General features: G+C 54.0%; 1 protein-coding gene across 1 annotated transcript; it reads right to left on the bottom strand.

Annotated features, from left to right (window-relative positions):
* Positions 4,250-22,173, bottom strand: C6H19orf68 (chromosome 6 C19orf68 homolog). The gene is made up of 4 exons (XM_005664646.3): positions 22,039-22,173; positions 20,401-20,676; positions 10,616-10,928; positions 4,250-6,783 (listed from the first exon to the last, which is right to left on the bottom strand). The coding sequence occupies exons 2-4, from the start codon at positions 20,664-20,666 to the stop codon at positions 4,600-4,602; spliced, it is 2,763 nt and encodes a 920-aa protein (XP_005664703.1). The 5' UTR covers positions 20,667-20,676; positions 22,039-22,173; the 3' UTR covers positions 4,250-4,599.

The raw sequence follows: 22,305 nt of genomic DNA, 5'->3' as shown, positions 1-22,305 counted from the left end.
CAGACTGCTGGGAGTTGTAGTTTCCTGGCTGAGACACATGTGGCCAATGGGTGGGCCGGATAGAAACCAGGTTACTGAAGCTGAGAATCGCTGGGCAGGCTCGACTGTCACTGTAGCAACGTGGAAACCTGATGAACCTTACTAGCCTGTTTGCCATGTTTATTCATCTTTCTTGCTCAGTACTTATTTTGCACCAGATGCTCTTCTAGGCACTGGAATTACAGTGGGAAACAAAATAGAGCTTAAAATTTGCTGTTATGAGACTGCATTATAACAATGATGATCGCAGATCACTAGAGAAAACGGTGTAATAGGTAATTGAGATGCTTTAGGAGAGGTAGAGATGCAGATAATGTGAGAGCACTGGTACGCACACGAATTCCTCTATCCTCACAGAACCCTATGAGGTGCTATTACTATCCCCAAACTGACAAACATAGATTAAGCAACAAAAGGACATAAAAGTAGTGGAGCTGGGATGTGAAACAAGACCACTTGGCTTCATTCTCTGTGAGTTTAACTGCAATGCTCAACTGGTAGAGATTTGTGGCATAATTTCAAGCAGTGATAAGTGTCATGAAGAATAAAGCAGAGAGGGAGTTCTGGCTGGGACACAGCGGGTTAAGGATCCCATGTTGCCACAGCTATGGCATAGGTCTCAGCTGGGGTTAGAATTCCATCTCTGGCCCAGGAACCTCCATATGCCAGTGGGTGTGTGTGTGGGGGGGGGGAGAATAAAGCAGAGAAAGGGGATAGGATGACTCTTTATTTATTTATGTCTTTTTTTTTTTTTTTTGTCTTTTTAAGGCTGCATCTGCGGGCATATGGAGGTTCCCAGGCTAGGGGTCGAATCAGGTCTGCAGCTGCTGGCCTGCATCACAGCCACAGAAACACCAGACCCAAGCCCCATCTTTGACTTACACCACAGCTCACGGCAACGCCATATCCTTAACCCGATGAGCGAGGCCAGGGATCGAACCCGAGTACTCATGGATGTTATTCAGATTCATTTCTGCTGAGCCACGATGGGAACTCTGGGATGACTCTTTAAACGGACGGTTCAAGAATGGCTTTTAGGAGGTGACATTGTGGGGCACAGTCCAAGGGTCACTGATCTTTGGGAACACGAGGTTCCCTCTGCCAAGACTGCCTCCTCATTCTTTCTCTGTCAAACGCATCCTTCAGGATGTGGTTTTGTGAAGAAGCTTCTGCTCTGTCCTGTTTTGCTGACCATAAATCTCTTCCTCCTCTGAATTCACCTCTGAAACATTTGTCACAATAAAGCTGTCAGGGGTAATTTTACGTATGTATGTATGTATGTATTTTTTGCTTTTTTGGGGGGCAGAGGGTAAGTTCCCAGGCTAGGGGTTGAATCAGAGCTGCACCTGCTGGCCTACACCACAGCCACAGCGTCACAGAATACTTAACCCTCTGAGCGAGGCCAGGGTTGGAACCTGCATCCTCGCAGATACTAGTCAGGTTTGTAACCTGCTGAGCCACAAGGGAGCTCTGGGTAGTTTGATTTTTTTGTACGTCCAATCAGGCCATGCCCCTGCTTGAAAAGTTGGGAATGGCTTCCCACTGAGTAAAGAGTCATCTCCTCATGTACCAATAAGGCCCTGATGTCACCATCCACAATCTCTTCCCTTTCTCATGCCCTGACCCCCCCTTTAGTAGCCGGTGTTCAGGATATATTATGGCCTGAGTTGCTTCCCTCCCAAGGATTCTCCTTCATCCACATCCAACAATCTAGAGATACAAGAGTCAAGTAGGGACATTTGGGACAAGGGTCTGCACTGGACTGCTGTTAGGTCTGCCTGCCAGGACGCCTCCTGCATCCTTTCTTTAACCCCCTCCCCCCCAGTGATCCTGTACCTTCCGTCTGCCCTGGCGACATGCTGCAGGAATAGGCAGATGTCCAGCCGGGCCTATCAGAGCAGTGCGTCTCCAGTCATGGCCTTTGAGCCAGAAGCGTCAGCCTCGTTTGGGAACTGATTAGACATGCACATTCTCAGGCTCCGCCTCAAACCTACAGAAACTCCATGGGGTGGGGGTAGGGGTGTCTCTGTTTTAACAGGATCTCGACGTAGTCAGTTTTCTGAGGCCTGCTCAAGCTTTAAGCAACACGTAGACAATAAAGATATTTGTTATTAACACTTCTGAAGCGTTGTGGTTGTTACGCAGCAGTAACGTAACCATAGCTGATTGATGCTGATACTTGAGTGAATCCGATCAACTTCTTCTTTGAGATTCGATACTCAGATGCTGGTCGAAAGGTCTCTGGGGCTCAAGATCTGAGGATATGAGATGAGGACAAGATGCTATCTTTGGAGTTCCCACTGTGGCTCAGTGGTACCGAACCTGACTAGTATCCATGAGGACGCAGGTTCGATCCCTGGCTTCACTCTGTGGGTTAAAAATCCAGCATTGCTGGGAGCTGTGGTGTAGATCAGAGATGTGGCTCAGCTCTGGTGTTGCTGTGGCTGTGGTGGAGGCCGGCAGCTTCAGGTCCGCTTCGACCTCTAGCCTGGGAACCTCCATATGCTGTGGGTACGGCCCTAAAAACACAAAAAGAAATAAAGACCCTAACTTTCTCAGCCAAAGGAGACAGCCTTCTTTGGACGGGTAGAAGCACAAGGGAGAAACCAGGTATTATTTGAGTCCCTGGACTCAACTTCACTTGAAGCTTTTGATTTCCCAGTGATGCGAAGGGCTGGCTGAACTTTTATATTAAGCTCCCTCGCTGCTACTCAGAGTGTGTTCCAGAATCCAGCAGCAACCACATCATTAGAGAACCTTCTACCATCTTGGGCCCCACCGCAGACCTACTGGTGATTCATCAGTTCATAAAATTTGAGACGTGCTGAGCTATTTCCACCTGGATTTGTCCCCTGAAGTAGGAGTCAGTGTCCTTCACCAGTTGTGGTAACAGAAATCCCAACTCAAACTGCTACAAGTACTGAAATATCCTTTTTTTTTTTTTTTTTTTTTCTGCTGTGCCTGCGGCATCCAAAAATTGCCAGGCCAGGGATCCAACACATGTCACAGCAGCAACCCAAGCCAAGCAGTGACAAGACCAGATCCTTAACCTGCTCTGCCACCTGGGAGCTCTTAAAATATCTCATATCTTACTTAGGAAGCTGCCCAGGAGGGCAGACTCCAGGGACTCTACCAGGCCAAGCAAGGGTGCAGCTTTGCTTCATCTTTTAGTTCTGTCATTGTCATATGCTACCACGATGCTTGCGAGCAGGTAGAGGCCTAACCATCTTTTCTAGGGCTTCTTCTTAGGATTGAGAGACCCTTTAGAAGCCTCCTGCCCTAAGCAGACCCAGGATTGGGCCACATGCCCATTCTTCAACCAATTACTGGCACAGCAGCCGAGATTGGCATGGACTAGTCATTTGGGGGTGGGATCCAAGGATGTTGGCACATCGTCACCATGGCACACTGGTCCAGGCGAGGGAGGATGAGGCCTGAGCTACCGTGGAGATGGATTTATGCGGGGCCCCTTCATTCCATCCAGCCCCAGCAGGCCCTGTGGATAGAAGACACGGGGGATTGCTGGACCATTTCAACTTCCCTCTGGGTCTGGGCCTCCCACCATCCGCCACAAGCCAAGAACTCAGCATGAAAACCAAAATAATACTGTTTTATTCCCATCTTGAAGCACAATGGTCCCGACAGTCCCCCCACCCCACTGGAGAGCCCCCAGTCCATCCCACCAGCCCCCCGGCGTCCTCCCTTATTCTGCCTCTTGTGAGAATGAAGGCGAATGGGATCCGAGACTCCAGACTTAGAGAAATCCCCAAACCGCTCTGCTCTCCTTTCCCTCCTCCCGTACCTTCCCTTCGTCATCTTTTTTCCATCCCTCTCCTCCATCCTTGCCTCCTCCTCCCCTGCCCCACCCCCTCGCCTCGCTCTCCTTGTCCCCATTTCTGCCTCTTTTCTTTTCTCTCTCTCTCTTTTTTAGGGCCACATCCTCGGCATACGGAAGTTCCCGGGCTAGGGGTCCGTTCGGAGCTGCAGCTGCCGGCCTGCAGCACAGCCACAGCCATGCCAGATCCAAGCCGCGTCTGCAACCTACAGCACTGCTCATGGCAGCACCGGCGCCTTCACCCACCGAGCGAGGCCAGGGATTGAACCCCTGTCCTCAGGGATGCTAATTGGGCTCCTGACTGCTGAGCCAAGACAGGAACTCCCATTTCTGCCTCTCTTCTTGTTCTCTCTCTCCTCTGTGTCTGTGTCCCCTTTGTTTTTCCTCTCCTCCATTGTCCCCAGCTCTCCCCCTCCTCCTGCCAGGTAGTCCCCTCCCCCAGCTTGATCCCCATCCTCCGCCTGCCCCTGTCTACACCTCTCCCCGCACATCTCTTCTCCTGAGGGTCCACCGTGGCCACCACCACCTGCCACCGCTGTGGCTTCCCCTGGGACCCAGAGAAGCAAACTGCGGAGATGAGGTCCCTGGATGCTCCGGGGGGTGGCTGGAGGGACTGGGGTGGCCTTCTTGGCCTCAGCCCTGTTATCTTTGGGATCAAAGAGTGCCCTCCTGCACCCTCCAGCACCACTACCGCCGTGGAGGGTGACAGGCAGGGGCTGGCAGGCTCAGGGCTCCGGGGCTCGCCCCCAGCAATCCCTGAGCAGGTCCACGTGGAATAAGGCTGCGCCGGTGAGGAGGCGCGCGGCGAAGAGGTGGCGGCAGGGCAGGCGGCGGGCGGCGTGGATGGAGCAGCTGCAGCGCGTCAGGGCTCCGTCCAGGAAGAAGTCCGAGGTGCCATCCTTCAGGGCAAACCCAGCGCCCGTCCAGTGGAACCCGCGGGTCCCGTGCTGCCGGGCAAAGGCCAGCTCTTCGGCCACCAGCTCGGCCAGCTCTGGCCCGCAGGCCGCTCGGAACTTGGCCAGAGGCTCCCAGTCCACCTCGTCCTCCCCCGACAGGCAGCGAGGCCTCTTTGGTTCCCTTGGGCCTTCTCCACTACCTTCCTGCGCGCCCTCCCCAGCGGCCAGGTACAGCCTCCTCATCACTGCCCACTGGGGGTCACCCTCCAGCACAGTCCCCGCGGGGGTGCTGCACGGGACTCCATTCCCCAGCCCCAGACAGCCCCCTACTGGGTCCCCACACTCCATCCCCTGCCCGCCTCTGCTCTGGGAGCCCCCAGACTGGGCGCCCCCTCCATCCCCGTTCTCCAGGCCTGTCACCCTGGTGTCCCCCAGCTGGACCAGAACCACATCCTCCAGATCCCTTCTTCTCTTGACACCCAACCTCACTCCCCGCTCCTCTCTGGCCTCCGGCCCTCTCAGCCTCCCCTCTCCCGGCGGGGCCTCCCTGTGGTCTCTGTTCTCTCGAACCCATTCCAAGGGCTTCTCCATACGGACCCCCCTCCAGTTTCTGACCTCCAGCCCCCTTCCCTTCTCTGCGTCCGACGGAGGCCCCTTCCACTCTCTGGTTTTCAGCCCACTTGCCTTCTTATCGTGCAGCCAGGCCCCCCTCCAGGAGCTCCCGTCCAGGCTCCTGGCCCCCTCAGAGTCAAACCCGGGCCCTCTCCCGCCTGTGGTCTCCAGCACCCGAATCCTTCCCTCCTCCAAGTGGGCTGTCCTCCAGGTAAAGCCTTCTGAGCCTCTCGACCTCTGGTCCTCCCCCGGGGCCCCCCTCCAGGTGTAACCTTCCCGGCCCCAATCCTTCTCACCCTCCAAGGGGCCCCCCCTCCAGTCTCGGATCTCGGGCCCTCTCAAGTGCTCCTTCTCCAACTGGGACCCTCTCCAGACACTCCCCTCTAACCCTCTCACTTGGTTCTCCAGCTGGACCCCTCTCCAGTCTCGAATGTGCAGCCCTCTCCCGTTTTCACTCTCCGCAGGAGCCCCTCCCCGGTCCCTGGTTTCCAGCCCTCGCGCCCATTCCTTCTCTAACTGGGCTTCTCTCCAAACGCTTCCTTCTTTCGGGGCCCCTCCCCAGTCCCGGGTCTCCAGGCCCTTCACCCTCTCGTTCTCCACCCGGGCTCCCCGCCCCGGCTCACCCTCTAGCCAAGTGCCCCCGTCATCGGAGACGTCGGGCGCCGCCTCCCCAGCCGCGTCGGCCCACTGCATGGCCACCAGGTCGCGCAGGCACTGAGCCACGCTGCGCGAGGGGCTCAGGCGGCGCAGCAGACGCCGACGGTGGCCGCGCACCAGGGCGCACGCGTCCAGGTCGCGCGCCGCCTCGAAGGCGCGGAAGCGCACCCACATGTCCCGGCGCGGCGCCCAGTTCCGCTCGAAGTAGTCGACGAAGGCGGCCGGGCCGTGGGCGCGCAGCTCCGCCAGCGCCTCGGCGTAGGCGGCGGGCGACAACGCGCCGGCGAGGCGACATAGCCGCGGCCACAGGCCCGGGTCCTCGCGGCCCGCGCCGCCCAGCTCCTGCGCCTTGCTGAAGAGCGTCTCGAGGCCCTGTGCCCGGCAGATCTGCACGCGCGCGCCGGGCAGCAGCTGGCGCACGGCGGGCAGCTGCGCCGCCACCTCGGGCCCTGCGGTGAGGCAGCGCACGCGACCCTTGACGTCGGGCGCGCTCTGCAGCAGTGAGGCCAGCGCGAAGCGCAGCAGGCTTGGCGTGCCCGGGCGCGCCACGCAGCAGGCGGCCTGGCGCGCGCGGCCCGCGCCGTCCACGCACAGCACCGCCAGCAGGTCCAGGGCGCCCTGCAGCCCCGGCAGCCGGTCCACCAGGAGCATCCGCGGGAAGCGCCGCAGCAGCGCCCGGGTGCGCGACGTCAGGAAGAACACCGTTTCCACCACCGCCTGGTCCTCCACGAACACCAGCTTCACCTGCGGGCGAGGCGGGGGGGAGAGAGGTCAGGAGGCGCCCGGGGGTCGTCCGCCCACGATCTCCCCCTTTCGGGAAAGGGGAATGTATTCATTCGTTCGTAAGTGCGTGCAGGAGGCAGTGCAGGGGAATGGTTCAAAATGTCGGAAGTGGATTGCCTGAGTTTTGGATCCTGGCACCACCATCTAAATGCTGTGTGATTTTTGCCCACTAGGCTGCCTCTCGGAGCCACAGTTTCCCCTACTGGGAGCTGGGCATTCCTTCCGTCCTGCGCTGAGCAGTGGTTCTCAAAGTGTAGGTCCTGGACCGACAGCGTCAGCATAACCTGCTGGGACCTTGACAGGAATGCCTAGTCTCAGGCCCCCGGCAGCCCTGCTGGGTCAGAGATTCCGGGGAGGGGCCTGGCCATCTGCTTTGACAAGCCCTCCAGGGATTCCCACGGAGGCCCGCTGGAGTTTGAGAGCCACTGGGCTGGAAGTGAAGCGCGTCGATGGTGGAGCCAGGTTGCCTGGGTTTGAGTCCCCGCCGCACCACTTTCTAACGTTGGGACCTGAGCTTTCTGTGCCTCAGCTTCCGCCTTAACCTCCCTGTTCCCCAGTTTCCCCTTCTGGGAAGTGATTATTCATTCCTTTGAAACTGAACAGGGCCCTGTGGGACCCCTGGGCACACAAGCCTTTCGGTGTCCCCATTTCTTATTTGTAGGGGATAAGCTTCCACCTCCTCGACCTTCCCTGACTTCCAAGGCAGGTTCACAGGGTGGTGAATCAGGGAGGAGGGGATGCAGAGGTGGGGAGGAGCAGGCGAGAGACAAGAGTGCAGCCTCCGGGAAGGTCCTGGTTCCTCTTCAAGGAATATACATAGCAATATCTTTGAGTTCTCCTGCAGAACGAAAACCCCCAACGAATGGAAAGTATTAGCTACTTAATGGAACATTCTCCACCCCAGAAAGAAGGAGGGCCACCAGAACCAGCCCTGGGGCCACTAAATGATGCAAGCTTGCCTCTACCCTGATCCTGCTCTGAGGCCCTGTTTTCCACTCCCCAAACTGTAGAACCACCTCCTAATCTCTCCCAAGGGGGGGCACAGTCTTTAAGGTATTAGCCTGCTGTGGGTTCCCTTGGCTGGCAAAGCAATTAAAACGATTAATGGAGTTACCGTCATGGCGCAGCGGAAACGAATCCGACTAGGAACCATGAGGCTGCGGGTTCGATCCCTGCTCAGTGGGTTAATGATCCGGTGTTGCTGTGAGCTGTGGTGTGGGTCGCAGACTTGGCTTGGATCCCACGTTGCTGCGGCTGTGGTGTAGGCCGGCTGCTATTAGACCCCTAGCCTGGGAACCTCCATATGCGGCGGATGTGGCCCTGAAAGGCAAAAAAAAAAAAAAAGGTGAGTGATCTGGTCCTTTTGATAGATATTGACAAGCTGTCTTCTGCTGAGATTGTAAACAGTTGACCTTTCAGGATTTTTTTTTTTTTTTTTTTTTTTTTTTTTTTTTTGGCCACGTCCAGGGCATGCAGAAGTTCCTGGACCAGGGATTGAATCCATTCCACAGCAGCAGCCTGAGCCATAGAAGTGGCAACGCCAGATCCTTAACCCACTTCACCACAAAGGAACTCCCAGTATTCTTAAAAGTAGCACATTTAGATCACAGTTCATGTTTTTCCAAAGGCGAAACACACACATGAGAGAAGGCCGCCTCATTTCTGTGCAAGATCCCTCTCTGCCCAAAAAGCCAGCTTGCTCTTCTAGTGTTTCTTTATGTGACTACATGAGGCCTCCAGATTCCTATTTGCTTCATCTTACACATAAAACACATTATGTACACTGTTTTACGCCTCGAAGTTGGAAAGCAGATGGACAAGCTCACCATCGCCCCCGTAATGGCAAAAAAGAAAAAAACACCCCATGATTCCTAAACTAGCAATTGGGACCAACAGCAGAGTCCTCAAAAGGAATTGGCAGGAGTTTCCTGGTGGCCTAGGAGTTCAGGATCTAGCATTGTCATTGCTGTGGCTGGGCTCATTGCTGTGGCTTGGGTTTGATCCCTGGCCCAGGAACTTTTGCATGTTGAGGGCCCAGCCAAACACAAACCAACCAACCAACAAACGGAATTGCAAACCTGGGCAGGGTGGGAAGTTAAAACAGTGAGTGTGAGGGCAGCTAGATCTCTAAAGCTCCTGCTTCTCCTCAGCCCCTGGGGACTGGAGGGTTATTGTGTGGAGGGGCTAAAACAGAGAGGGTTGCTGGCCCCCGGGAACATCGGCCTGCTGTGCGGGGGTGGGGTGGTTAGGTCAGTGCATCTTGCTGACCCAATGCCAGCAACCAGCCCTCTTCCCCCAAGTGGCTCCAGAAAGCGGGCAGCCTGGCCTTTCCCTGCCGGCCAGCCAAGTGGCTGCAGTTTTCTCAGGGGGATTTGACAGGCCCCAGAGGAAGCACAAAAGATGCTAACAGCTGGCATGCCCCAACATACAAAGCAAGATGCAAAAAAGTGGTACAATATGCCATCTTGCTGGGGGCGGGGCAAGGGGAAAGAAGGTTAAAAATAAATTCATGCAAACTTATCCATATATAGAGCTGTGCCGTTTGATACAGAAGCCACTAGCCACACGGGACTGTTGACATTTCCATTAATTAAGTGAAATGAAGAATTCAGGAAACAAGGCCCTGTTACATAGCACAGGGACCTTCAATAATCTGTGAGAAACCATCATAGGAAAGAATATGAAAAAGAATATGTGTGTGTATAACTGAATCACTTTGCTGTACAGCAGAAATTGACACACCACTGTAAATCAACTATACTGCAATCAAAAAGAAAAAAAGAATTCCGTTCCTCAGTCATACCGGCTACATTTCAAGCACTCAATAGCCACAGGAGCTACCCCGCTGGACGCTGCAGATAGAGACTGTTCTTAGCATCATAGAAAGTTCCACTGGGAGCTCCCGTTGTGGCTCAGGGGTTAAGGAATCAGACTAGCATCCGTGAGGACGTAGGCTCAATCCCTGGCCTTGCTCAGTGGGTTCAAGATCCAGCATTGCTGTGGCTGTGGTGTAGGCTGGCAGCTGCAGCTCTGATTGGACCCCTAGCCTGGGAAACTCCACCACAGCTCACAGCAAGGCCAGATCCTTAACCCACTGATCGAGGCCAGGGATGGAACCCACACCCTCATGATTCCTAGTCAGAGTTGTTTCCACTGAGCCAGGACAGGAGCTCCCTTTTTGTGTGTGTGCATTTCCTATTGGCATAGTTCAGTTAAAAAATTTTTTTAAATATTATCTTCCATCACTTTGCATCCTCTCCTTCCTCACGCCAACCCTTCCGCCAAACCACATTTGCATGCACCTGTCTAGGGTTGGTTTTTCCCGCGACAACTGCAAGGTTGTAGTAGCCAATCACCGCAAGTGGCTGTTTAAATGTTGATTCATTAAAATGATATAACATTTAAAAACTCAGTTCCCCGGTCCTACTGGCCGCACTGCAAGTGCCTACTAAGCCGCGTATGCCAGGTCGCTGCCATGCTGCGCAGTGCAGAATCACCAGGCATTAGCATTATGGCAGAAAGCTCTACTGCCCTAGAGGATGGGCTCTGTGCGAGTAAGGACCCTGTGTCCTGCTGGGGGCTGTCCCTCGCCCCGTTCCCCTCAACGCCTTGATAAATACATGTAGAATGAATGCGCGAAGGAATGAATGAAATGTGGGAATATGCATCGGTGGGCGGGTGGTTGGATGGATGGATGGATGGATGGACGGACGGACGGACGGATGGATGGGTGAACGCGAGTCTTGCGCGCGGCTCTCCCCCGCCCCCGGCCTGCCTCTCGCGAGACCCCCACCTTGGCCTCGGGGTCGGTGCGGAAGAGCCCCTCGAGCACGTGCAGGGCGTCCAGGACGCCGTGGTCGCGGCCCTTGCAGTAGGAGAGCAGGCGGCGCACGTCGGCCGGGGCCACAAACTGCTTGGAGATCTTGTTGGTGGTGCGCACGGGCAGGCAGGCGTTGGCCAGCAGGTGGCCCGGGCGGAAGTAGTAGGCGAACTCGAGCGGGCAGGCCGGGTGCGAGTGGGTCAGCTGGCACTCCGTCACCACGAGGCGGTCCCGCAACGGGCTCAGCTTGACGATGATGAAGGCCGGGCAGCCGGGCTGGGGGGGCCTGCGGGAGGAACGACCACCGCCGCCGTCACATCACCCTGCTGCCTGCCCTCTCGCGCCTTCCCTCTCTCTCCTGGACTCTGTTTAAGAAGAATTGTGGCAGGCATAGAGAAGAGGGGAGGGCCTCCGGAAGAGGCCAGCCGTGTGACCTTTGGGCAGGTCCCGGGGCCTCAGTTACCTCTTAAAAGGGAGGAGATTATCCCCGTCCTTTTCGTCCTTTTCGCAAAGGGTTGTTGTGGGGATTAAAAGAGCTGACTCAGGGAAGGCACTGAGAAACAGGGTCTGAGCCCCATGGGCCGTGGAATTCCCTACCTACCCGCTGCGGCTCTATGAAAAGTGGATGAATGGCTTTTTATATTTACCTCAATCAACTTTAAGAAATAAAACATTTCATATGCTCCTGAATCTGCTTCTGATTTAGCAATGACAACATTGCCAGCTGAGGCCCTCTGTGAACCCTGTCCCAACCAAGTCCCTTCGCTCCTTCTGTCCCCCGAGGTAGCCACAACTCAAGTTAGGTACTTAGCATTCTTACATATGTTATGAACCTATAAACAATGGAAGACTTGGCACTGGGTTTTAAAATTTTGTACACACAAAAAGGTGGTCCAGGAGTTCCCATCGTGGCTCAGTGGTAACAAACCCAAATAGGATCCATGAGCATGGGGGTTCGATCCCTGGCTTCGCTCAGTGGGTTAAGGATCTGGTGTTGCCATGGGCTGCGGTGTAGGTCGAAGATGCAGCTTGGAGCCCAAGTTGCTGTGGCTGTGGTGCTGGCTGGCAGCTGTAGCTCTGATTTGACCCCTGGTCTGGGAACTTCCATATGCCACCAGGGCAGCCCTAAAAAGCAAAAAAACAAAACAAAACAAAAAACCAAAAATGAAAACCAAGAAAACCAAAAAACAAACAAAAAAAGGTGCTCAAATTCATTAGGCATCAAGAGAACACAAATTAAAACACCCTAGGGTGGTATATGCACTTGTGTGTGTGCATGCGTGCACACACACACACACACACACACACACACAAATATTACTCAGCCATAAAAAAGAGTGAAATGATGCCATCTGCAGCAAAATAGATAAGCCTAGAGGTTTTCATACTAAATGAAGTAAATCAGACGAAGATAAATATATATATATGTGGCATCTAAAAAAATGATACAAAAGAACTGATTCACAAAACAGAAACAGATTCACAGACATAGAGAACAAATTTAGGATTACCAAAGGGGGAAGGGGGGGAGGAATTTGGGATTAAACTATACACACTACTATAGATAAAAGAGATAATCAGCAAGGACCTACTTACAGCACAGGAAGCGATACTCAATATCTGGTAATAACCTATAAGGGGAAAAAGCCTAAAAAGGAATATATATTTACAGATCTATACACACACACACACACACACACACACACACACACACACACACACACGACAACTGAATCAGTTTGCTGCACACCTGAAACGAACACAGCACTGTAAATCAACTACATATCAAAAGAAAAAAGAAAAAAAAAACCCTCGGGAGAAGCCACTACCCGCCACCAAATAAAAGAGACTGATAACGTCAGATGTCCGTGAGGAGGTGGAGCAACCGGAACTCCCACGGGTTGTCGATGGGCGTGTGAAACGGTCCCAGCACTTTTGCAGAACAGCGTGGCAGCATCTACTAAAGCTAAGCACGTGCCCCTTCTGTGAACAGTATTTCCACGCAAGATAAATGCCGGCGGAGAAGCCCCGAAAGATGTTTACTAGAATGTTCTTAACACCACCACTCCTATCAGCCAAATACTTGAAACAACCCCAGCATCCAACAGGACGGGAAAACAAGTTTTGATATATACCTAAAATATCAATCGCCACTAAGAATGAACACACCGTGGTTATTCGCGGAACGTGGATGATCTCACGTGCCTGCTCTATAAAAGAAGCCAGACACAGAAGAAGACCCGCCACATGGTTGCAGTTTATAGAAAATTCAACAGCAGGCAAAACTAACCTCTGCTGGCAAGGGACAGGATACAGGTTACCCTGAGGGTTTGCCCCTGTGGAGGGCATGGAGGGTGGGGGGTTTCTTGGCACCGGACACGTTCTGCCTCTTGTACTGGGTTCTAGCTACAGGTGCATTTTATTTGGGGAAAATTCATCACGTTGCACACATATGATGTGTGCACTTTATTTGTTTGTTTATTTATTTATTTTGTGGTCTTCTTAGGACCACACCTGCAGCGTATGGAAGTTCCCAGGCCAGGGGTCGAATCACAGTTGTAGCCGCCTGCCTACGCCACATCCATAGCCACTCAGGATCTGAGCCACATCTGCAACCTACACCACAGCTCACGGCAACACCAGATCCTTAACCCACTGAGCGAGGCCAGGGATTGAACCCTCATCCTCAGGAATACAAGTCGGGTACCTAACAACTGAGCCACAATGGGAACTCCTATGTGTGTACTTTTATAAAGGTGTGTCACACGTTTTTAGGAAGATTTCCTTGGCAACTTTCTGTTTTCTGGTGTGAGAGGGGGCAGCATAACAGCCCCCCAAGGATATTCACATCCTACTCACTGAAGCTGTGCAAATGTCCCTGCATATGGCAAAGGGACTTCTTGAAGATATGATTCAATTCAGTCTCAAGAGGAGGACCTGATGTGGGTCATCCAGATGGGCCCAGTGTGATCACAAGAGTCCTTTCAGGTGGAAGAGGGAGGCAGGAGTGTCAAAGTCAGAGAAAGATTGAAAGAGCCGTGCTGTTGGCTTTGAAAATGGAGGAAGAGGCTGCAAACCAAGAAATGTGGGCACCTCCAGAAGCAGGAGAAGGCCAAGAGACAGAGTCTCCCCCTTAAGCCTCCAGAAGAAACGCAGCCCTGCCAGACACCTCGATTTTAGCCCAGTGATTCCCACGTTGGAGGTCTGACCTTCGGAGGGGTAGGGTCACACATTCGTATTCGTTTTGAGCCACTACATTTGTAGCGCTTTGTTACAGCAACAACAGGGAATGAATGTGAGCATCACACTCCATCTATGCTTCTGTAGCTTGCTTGTTTTCACTCATCAGCTTTTCAAGACTTTTCTTAAAAAGACAACAACAACAACACAAAGGAGTCCCCTGTGTGGCTCAGCGGTAAGGAACCTGACTGGCATCCATGAGGATGTAGGTTCTATCCTTGGCCCCGCTCAGTGGGTTAAGGATCTGGTGTTGCCTTGAGTTGCAGTGTAGCTCACACATGCAGCCTGGATCCCGTGTTACTGTGGCTGGCAGCTGCAGCTCCGATTTGACTTGAACCCTAGCCTGGGAACTTCCATATGTGGCAGGTGCGGCCCTAAAAAGAAAGAAAAAAAAAGACTTCTCCATCTTGTTCCTTTTTTGGGCTGCCTAATATTCCCCTCCACAGCTCCGCCAACTATTAGGTTGTCTCCCATTCTCACTTCTTATTCACAATGCTTTAGCGAACACTCTCTTACACACCTCTTTTGTGTGTGAGCAAAACTCTGTCTCAGACAGTGGTTTTCAAACTGCAGGGCAGGGCCTGTCACTGGACATCGACTTAGGGAGTTACATCCGCCTGGTAAAAAATGAAAGAGAATTTGAGAAAACTATAGCAGAGTATATTTCTCTGATAAGATTTAAATGGATACCTGCTGTCTGAAAGGTGTTTGCGTTTATTCGTGGGAGGTGACAGCAGCGTGTTTGGTAGGAGGTGTTGTGTTTCTAGGGCAGGGGTTGGCAAACCTGTCCTGCAAAAAGGGCCAGTGAGTAGCTGTGGCTTGTCGCTATATGGCAGACACGGCCAGGGACCATATGTCCATGAATGGGTGCCAACAAAACTATTTACAAAGATGAGCTGCCGCTTGCAATTGGCCCAAGGGCTCCTAGTTTGCCAAGCCTTGTAACATAGACCATCTGAAGCCTGGCATATAGTTAAGAAGCCTGGCACCCCCAAAATGCTCCCTCACTGTTTCCAAATAGTCCCTGAGGAGGGTAATCCACCTTGAGAACCTCCGGGATAAATACTTAAGAATTGTCTTTAATAAAGCAGAAGGAGGAGTTCCCGTCGTGGCGCGGTGGTTAACGAATCTGACTAGGAACCATGAGGTTGCAGGTTCGATCCTTGGCCTCACTCAGTGGGTTAAGGATCCGGTGTTGCTGTGAGCTGTGGTGTGGGTTGCAGATGCAGCTCGGATCCCGTGTCGCTGTGGCTCTGGCATAGGCCAGTGGCTGCGGCTCCGATGAGACCCCTAGCCTGGGAACCTCCATATGCTGCGAGAGTGGCTCAAGAAAAGGGAAAAAGACAAATAAATAATAAATAAATAAATAAATAAATAAATAAAGCAGGAGATCCTCAACACACCCCCTTTCTCCTTCATGTATGAAATAAAGTAAAATCCAGGAGTCTGACAGATTTTTAAAAATCCACATAGTGTCTGAGATTTTTGTTTAAAGTAACAAAAATAATGCAAAATTAGAAAAATCATTGAGGGAGTTCCCCTGTGTCTCAGTGGTGACAGACATGACTAATACCCATGAGGATGCAGGTTTGATTACTGGCCTGGCTCAGTGGGTTAAGGATCCAGTGTTGCCATGAGCTATGGTGTAGGTTGCAGATGCAGCTCAGATCTGGTGTGGCTGTGGCTGTGGTGTAGGCTGGTGGTTACAGCTCTGATTCATCCCCTGGCCTGGGAACCTCCATATGCCCCAGGTGTGGTCCTACAAAGAAAAAAAAATCACTGAGTGTACGAATCGTTCTAAATAAAATACAAATGTAGAGCCACTATGGTGGTATCAGGGAACGAAAAGAAATTCCCAGCATGCACCATTTCTGATCTACAAAAATGGCAAGTGCGTGGGGTTTGACTTGGTACGTTTCTCTAGAAAAACTCACGGGCTTTTATGAAACTCTCTGGTCTGAATTCTTTGGGCCTGGGTGTTTCAGCAACTAGAACGAGCCCCCAACTCGTGAGAGGTCGCCTCTTCTGGGAAGCCGTGCCTCTCACTGGAGACGAGCACGTCCCCTCTGTGGGGTCCCAGTGTCTTGCACAATGGTCCACGGTGGCCTCAACACGTCACCTCTGCCATTTCTCTCCATCTATCTGGGGGAATAACATCACCCCCCACTAACTATAAACGTGGCCAGGAATTTTTGCCCGTTTTGTTTCCTGCTGTATCCTCAGCACCAAGAACAGCTCCTGGCACTTGGGAGATGCTGGGTCACTACATGATGGGTGAATGACTGCATCCTAATGTTTGAACCCAGGTGCCCAGGCACACCTCTCATCCCATCGAAAGCACCCGTCACCAAGTCCTGCCTATCACGCCTTCTAAACCCTCCAAACCACCCACTTTTTTCCCTGTGTGACCAACCTACTCTAAGTTTTTTCCCTCTTTACGGAACACCATTCTCCCTTCTTGCACCTATTTTTAAAAATTTTTTTCGCTTTTTTAGGGCCACACCCCTGGCATATAGAGGTGCCCAGGCTAGGGGTCAAATGAGAGCTACAGCTGCCGGCCTACACCACAGCCACAGCAATGTGGGATCCGAGCCGTGTCTGTGACCTACACCACAGCTCATGGCAACGCCGGATCCTTAACCCACTGAGGGAGGTCAGGGATCAAACCCGCAAACTTATGGTTCCTAGTCGGATTCATTTCCGCTGCGCCATGACCAGAACTCCTTCTTTTCACCTATTTAACTCCTACTCGTCCTTCACAACTCAGAGCCGGCATCGCCTCCTCCAGGAAGCCCTCCCAGACCATCCCCAGGCGAGGGCAGATTCCATCACATATTGGGGTAGTGATGTGACCGATGCCCAGCTGTGATGAACGCTCTCCACTGAACGCGGAGTGCTCCCACAGAAATCCCGGCATCTAAAACACACACACCCCGCACATGGTAGGTGCTCAAAACAAACCAAGAGATGAATGAGCAAACACCATCGTGCCTAGGACCAAAAAGTCCCTGGGGTGTCAGCACATTTAACTTTCATGTTCACGACCCACGATGGAAAGAAAGAGGAGCAGAAAGAGAAGGGGAGAGAGAGAGGGAGCTGCATGGTAATTACAAGCATGGGCTGTGTGGTCGAGCGGTATGGGTCCCAGGGCTGGTTTTCCCTCTTTAGCAGCTGTGCTATCTGGGGTGAGCCCCTTAACCTCTCTGCCTCAGTTTTCTCATCTGGAAATTGGGGCTAATAATAATGCTGACCTCACAGGGTCACTGAGAGGGTTAAAGAAGAGGACATAAATGGCTAGAAAAGGGGCTGGTGTCTAATAAACAGTTAATGAAAAGTAGCCACTATTTTCAATCATCTTTTTCCTTTTTTTTTTTTTTTTTTGCTTTTTAGGGCCGTACCCACAGCACATGGAGGTTCCCAGGCTAGGGGTCGAATCAGAGCTACAGCTGCCAGCCTACAGCACAGCCACAGCAACACAGGATCCGAGCCATGTCTGCCACCTACACCACAGCTCACAGCAGCACTGGATCCTTAACCCACTGAGTGAGGCCAGGGATCGAACCTGAAACCTCACGGTTCCTCGTCAGATTTGCTTCCCCTGAGCCACAACAGGAACTCCTCTATCATCTTTTTTCTTCCAAAAGGACCGTGGCTTTGCTTTGCATTCCACTCACTCGTTTCCTCATGATCCCTCTGGGTCTTGAGATTTTGTGGTTTCAAAGGCTGGTGTGTTGGGAGCGGCTGGCAGTCTGGTTCTAGAGGAGGCAGTGCTATGAGAGGCTGGGGAGGAGCGGGGAGAGCTGGGGATCCGTGGGTGTGACGTGGCTGTCACGGTGCAACCTTCAGGAAAGAGGGATGGAGTGGCCGGAAAGACAGCCCTTCTGTGAGGCCCCTGGACCCTCAGCCCAGCCGCCTCCCTGGCCTCCGCTTTCTCTCCCCCAGCCCAGGTCCATCAGGCCCCAGAGGGTCTTCCTACCCCCCAGAGCTGCCCCAGCTCGCCGCCGCCGCCGGGGCTCCCCAGTGCCCCAGGATAAAGTCCCAGCATTCCAGCCACATCTCCTGCCTTTTCTCCCGCACTAACTCCCCAGATTCAGACCTCGGTCCCTGGGCTGTGACGCCAGAGAGGCCCTGCCTGAGTTGCTGGAGGGACAGAGAGGTTCAGAAGTGATGGGCCCACATCATCAGCCACCTCCACTCATGAGCTCCCCCCGCCCCTGCCCCGCCGAGGACCCTCTCACTGACCCCCAGTCACCAGGCCCGAGCCCAAGGCACCGTCCTTGCCCCCGTGCCAGCCTGTACTGTCTTGCCACACCTCCGGTCCCCACCTCCCTCTGCTATTTGTAGAGAGCCAGTGCCTGCATGTAGTATGTGCCGTGTGTTTAAGTCAAATACTGTACATACACAGATATAGAAACAAAAACCTTTCCAGACTCCACTGACGGGTCACCTCTTCCAGGAAGCCCTCCAGGTCCACCTGTAAGCTCTCAGTAGAGCTGGCCACTCCTCTTTTGTCATGCTCCATTTCCCTCGTCAACCTCTTACTACCTCGGGCCATTTCTTTTTTGCCCCCTGGAGGGAGGAATGTCTCTGTCTCCTAGATTAGATCCTGAACCCCTCAAGCGCAGGGACCACTGCTCCATAGGCCCTACGTTCTGGGTTCCCATATACACCGTAGGGGCTCCATAAGTGTCTGTTGCTTTGAATCGGCTTCTGCTAACAAATAGTGCTTCCAGATTGGGCCTAAGCTTCCGGCAAGCTCGGATGTTCTAGGGATCCGGGCTTCTCTGGGTGTTTGATGCTGTTCTGCTTCGGGATCGCCAAGTCTGTTTCTAGAACAAGCAGTGCATAAGCTATGGAGAATCTGAATTCTCACATTAAACGTTTAAGTAACGGTGAGTGAGAATGGCCGCTCGCGAGTGCTCACCTGGGCCCCCCTGAAGCATGTGCCTGTCTTGGCTCATTTACTCCTCAACAAACTCCAGCGATCCATACCGTTACTTCTCCCATCTTCCCAGGGAGGAAGCTGATGCCTGGAAAGGGGACGGCCCTAATTCAACGTCAAGGATGGATCAGTGCTGGGGTCCTGGTTGGTATCCAGGCTGCCGCCCCCCCCGGGCTGTGCTCTTGGCTCTGGAAAGGCTGTCACGGACGGACGCAGCCGCCCTGGGTCCCAGGCAGGGGTAGCGCCTCCCTGCACGCAGCCTCACAATAAACTCACAACAAGCCCGCAAGGCAGGTACTGCGGTAACCCTCTTGCAGAGAGGAGGAAACCGAGCCTGAGAGATGGGCGGTCCGTGGCCTCAAACCCCACCCAGGAAGTGGTGGAGCGGATCTTAAGCAGTCTGCAGGCAGAGTCTCTGTCTTTTTTTTTTTTTGCTTTTTAGGGCTGTTCCCACGGCACATGGAGGTTCCCAGGCTAGGGGTCTAATCTGAGCTGTAGCCGCTGGCCTACACCACAGCCACAGCCATATTCACCACATCTGCGATCTACACCACAGCTCAGGGCAATGCCCAATCCTTAACCCACTGAGGGAGGCCAGGGATCAAACCTGCGCCACGATGGGACCTCCCAGAGCCTCTGTTCTTAAGCACTTCCCTCTGTCTACAGCCCCATCCAAGGGTCGCCAACTCACACGCAGTCAGGGTCCTGACAGGCCAAACAAGGAAGTGGTGAAGGCGGAGGTGGAAGGGACTGGGGGGGGTGGCAAACCTGAGCGCCAAGGCTCAGTCCCACGGGGACTCAGTCTCAGCGTCTGTCCTTGGAAACCCCACACTGCATGGGAATGTTCGGGGTTTAAAACTGGGGTCAGTTAAAACACCCCCGGCCACCCGGAGACCTTTCCTAGCCCTCTTGGATTTCTCAAGCTGCTTGTGGCATTACACTTGGAGGGAACTACCCTTGAGTTTGTTCACGGAATGTCAGTCTTCCGTCCAGTAAGAAAGTTCTAGAAGAGCGAGGAATTTGCCTTGCTAAACCCCACACCGCCCCCAAGTGAAAGATCCCTAGCTCCCAGCATGGGACCTGGCCTTGTATCTCCTGAATGGATGGATTTTTTTTCTATCTTTATCCTGTGGTTTTCTCTGCAGCCCAGACTCTAATCTCTCTGTAGGTGTCCAAAATCTGGCTCTCATCTGTTTCTCCTGGCTGTTTGGTGTCTTTGGCACTAAGTCTCCATGTTTCTGGAATTTTCTTTATGTCGTGTGTGTGTGTGTGTGTGTGTGTGTGTGTGTGTGTGTGTGTCCATCTGGCTCTCTGCCTCTGCGTGGCTCTTTATTATAAAGTCTGTAACTGGAGCCCACCCGCTAAAGGTGTGCGCCTTTGTCCCTCTGGGAACCGGCTGTCTCTGTCTCAGGAAGCTTCCCTCCTGACTCCCCTGGCCTCTCTTCACCGTGTGTTTAGGGGCTTTCGTTGGAATCGCTGCCCTCCTAGTCTCGGGGTGGGGGGCTCGGCGCCTCCCCCTTCCCCTGGCGGCCCCTCCCCCCAGCACCCCGCAGGGCAGGCGGCTCAGCTCACGCACCCCACGGCGGGCCGGCTGGGCGCGCGCACGTCCTTGCACACCAGCCGCACGTAGCTGTACTTGAGCACGTCGATGAGCGTGTAGAGCGGGGGCGCGCTGGCCCAGCGGCAGCGCGCCAGGTGCATGGAGCTCTTGACGAAGAAGAGCGCCAGCCGCTGCTGGCACCAGGCGTCGAAGAAGCGGCTGAACTCGGCCCAGGAGAAGAAGGCCCTCTCCCGCAGCTCCTGCTCCTCCTGCCCCGCCACCGTGCCGGGAGGGGGCTCCATCCTGGGGTGCCTGAGTGGGAGGGGCAGGGAGGACACGTGGAGATCAGATCCATCCCCACCCGAGGGGGCCCTCTTCCTCCACTCTGCGCCTGCTCTTCAGGGCTGATTCCTCAATCCAGGTGGGGCCTGGGGCGGGATAGTCCCGTTAATCTCTAGACATGAACCTCCACCCCATCTCTGGCTTCCTCCCACCGCGTGTTTTATTCTTGGGACAACTGGAACCTTTCATCCTGATCCTAACTCCAACGCCGGTCCCCTTCTCCACGGGTGTGACCCCCACCCCCACCCCCGTACAATTAAGGTCCCTCTCCCAAAATAGGCGTCCTTAAACTCAGTCGCGGACGCCTCCTCAAATGTGTTCTCAGCTTCCAGGTAGGATCTCCTCGCCTTCCAGATATGCCTCCCACATTTGGCGGCAGCCTCTAGTGCCTCCATTTCCATAGAAATACCCTCCCCCGCCCCATGTGCCTACACTTGGGCTGTAAGCCACATCCAGCTTGTCCCCCCTCTAAAAATGTTCCATCTCCAGATGTGCTCTGCCCATTCAGTTATGGGTTCCTTGTCCCCAGTCATACTCTTTTTCTTTTCTTTTGTTTTTTAATGGCCGCACTGGTGGCATATGGAGGTTCCCAGGCTAGGGGTCCAATCCGAGCTGTAGCCACCGGCCTACGCCACAGCAACACGGGATCCAAGCCTCTTCTGCGACTTACACCACAGCTCACAGCAACGCGGGATCCTTAATCCGTTGAGCAAGGCAGGGATCGAACCCACGGCCTCATGGTTCCTAGTCGGGTTCGTTAACCGCTGAGCCACAACAAGAACTCTGCTAGTCGTATTCTTCATGCATCTGTGGCTCCCTCCTCCCCAGATGTGTCTCAGATTCTAGGCAGCTATTGCCCCTCTCCTGGATGGGACCCCTATGGGTTGCCATATCCAGCTGTGGAGGTGCCCCCGTATCCAGACGTCCTCCCCACATCTAGTATGGACCCTCTGCCTACAGGTGTGTGCCCCATTCACTTGTGGCCAATTCTCAGAAGTGTCACCAATATTCATCTGTGGTCTCTTCCTGCCCAGATATACCGCCCAGTCCAGTTGTGGCCCCCTCCTCTCATCTACAGTTCCCGTCCTCCCCAAATATGGGTCCTCATCCTAGACATGGTCCGTCGTCCTTAGATGGGCTTTATCACCCCAGATGCTCCCCCACGTCCAGCTTCGCCTCCCCCCCTTGGGCAGCCCCTCCCAGCTGGCTCCTGTCTCCCCAATCCCTCCCAGCCCCGCCCGCCTCGGCACCTCCCATCCAGGCTGTCCCACCCAGCTGTGCCTCTCCCCTCCCCCAGATGTGCACCCTTCCCGCCCCTCCCCAATCACCTACCCGCCCCGGAGCGGCGTCCACCTCCCACAATGCCCCGCGCCGAGGCCCGGCCCGGCCCTTGCTCCCGGGATGCCCCGCGCGGCCTCCCGCCTCTCTTCCCGCCGTGCCTCGCGAAGCAGCTTCCACCGAAGCTCCCTTTTCTTGGCGGTCACTCCTTGGACCCGCAGCCGCACCCACTCATTCAGTACAAGAGGAGGCTCGGGGCCGTTTCCCAGCGTGCTCTGCGGGAGGGCTCGCCCCACTTCACCCCCTTTCTTGCGGTCTCGC

Source organism: Sus scrofa, chromosome 6 (genome assembly GCF_000003025.6).
Source record: "Sus scrofa isolate TJ Tabasco breed Duroc chromosome 6, Sscrofa11.1, whole genome shotgun sequence".
Lineage (NCBI taxonomy): Eukaryota > Metazoa > Chordata > Mammalia > Artiodactyla > Suidae > Sus > Sus scrofa.
Note: the sequence above shows the minus strand (reverse complement) of the source record. Positions and strands in the feature narration are given on the sequence as shown.

Coding starts and splice junctions, on each gene's coding strand:
- C6H19orf68 (XM_005664646.3), bottom strand. CDS start 20,666: ATGGAGCCCCCTCCCGGCACGGTGGCGGGGCAGGAGGAGCAGGAGCTG. Junction 10,929..20,400: donor CCCAGCCGGCCCGCCGTGGG/GTGCGTGAGCTG, acceptor TTCCTCCCGCAG/GCCCCCCCAGCCCGGCTGCC. Junction 6,784..10,615: donor GCACCGACCCCGAGGCCAAG/GTGGGGGTCTCG, acceptor CCTCGCCCGCAG/GTGAAGCTGGTGTTCGTGGA.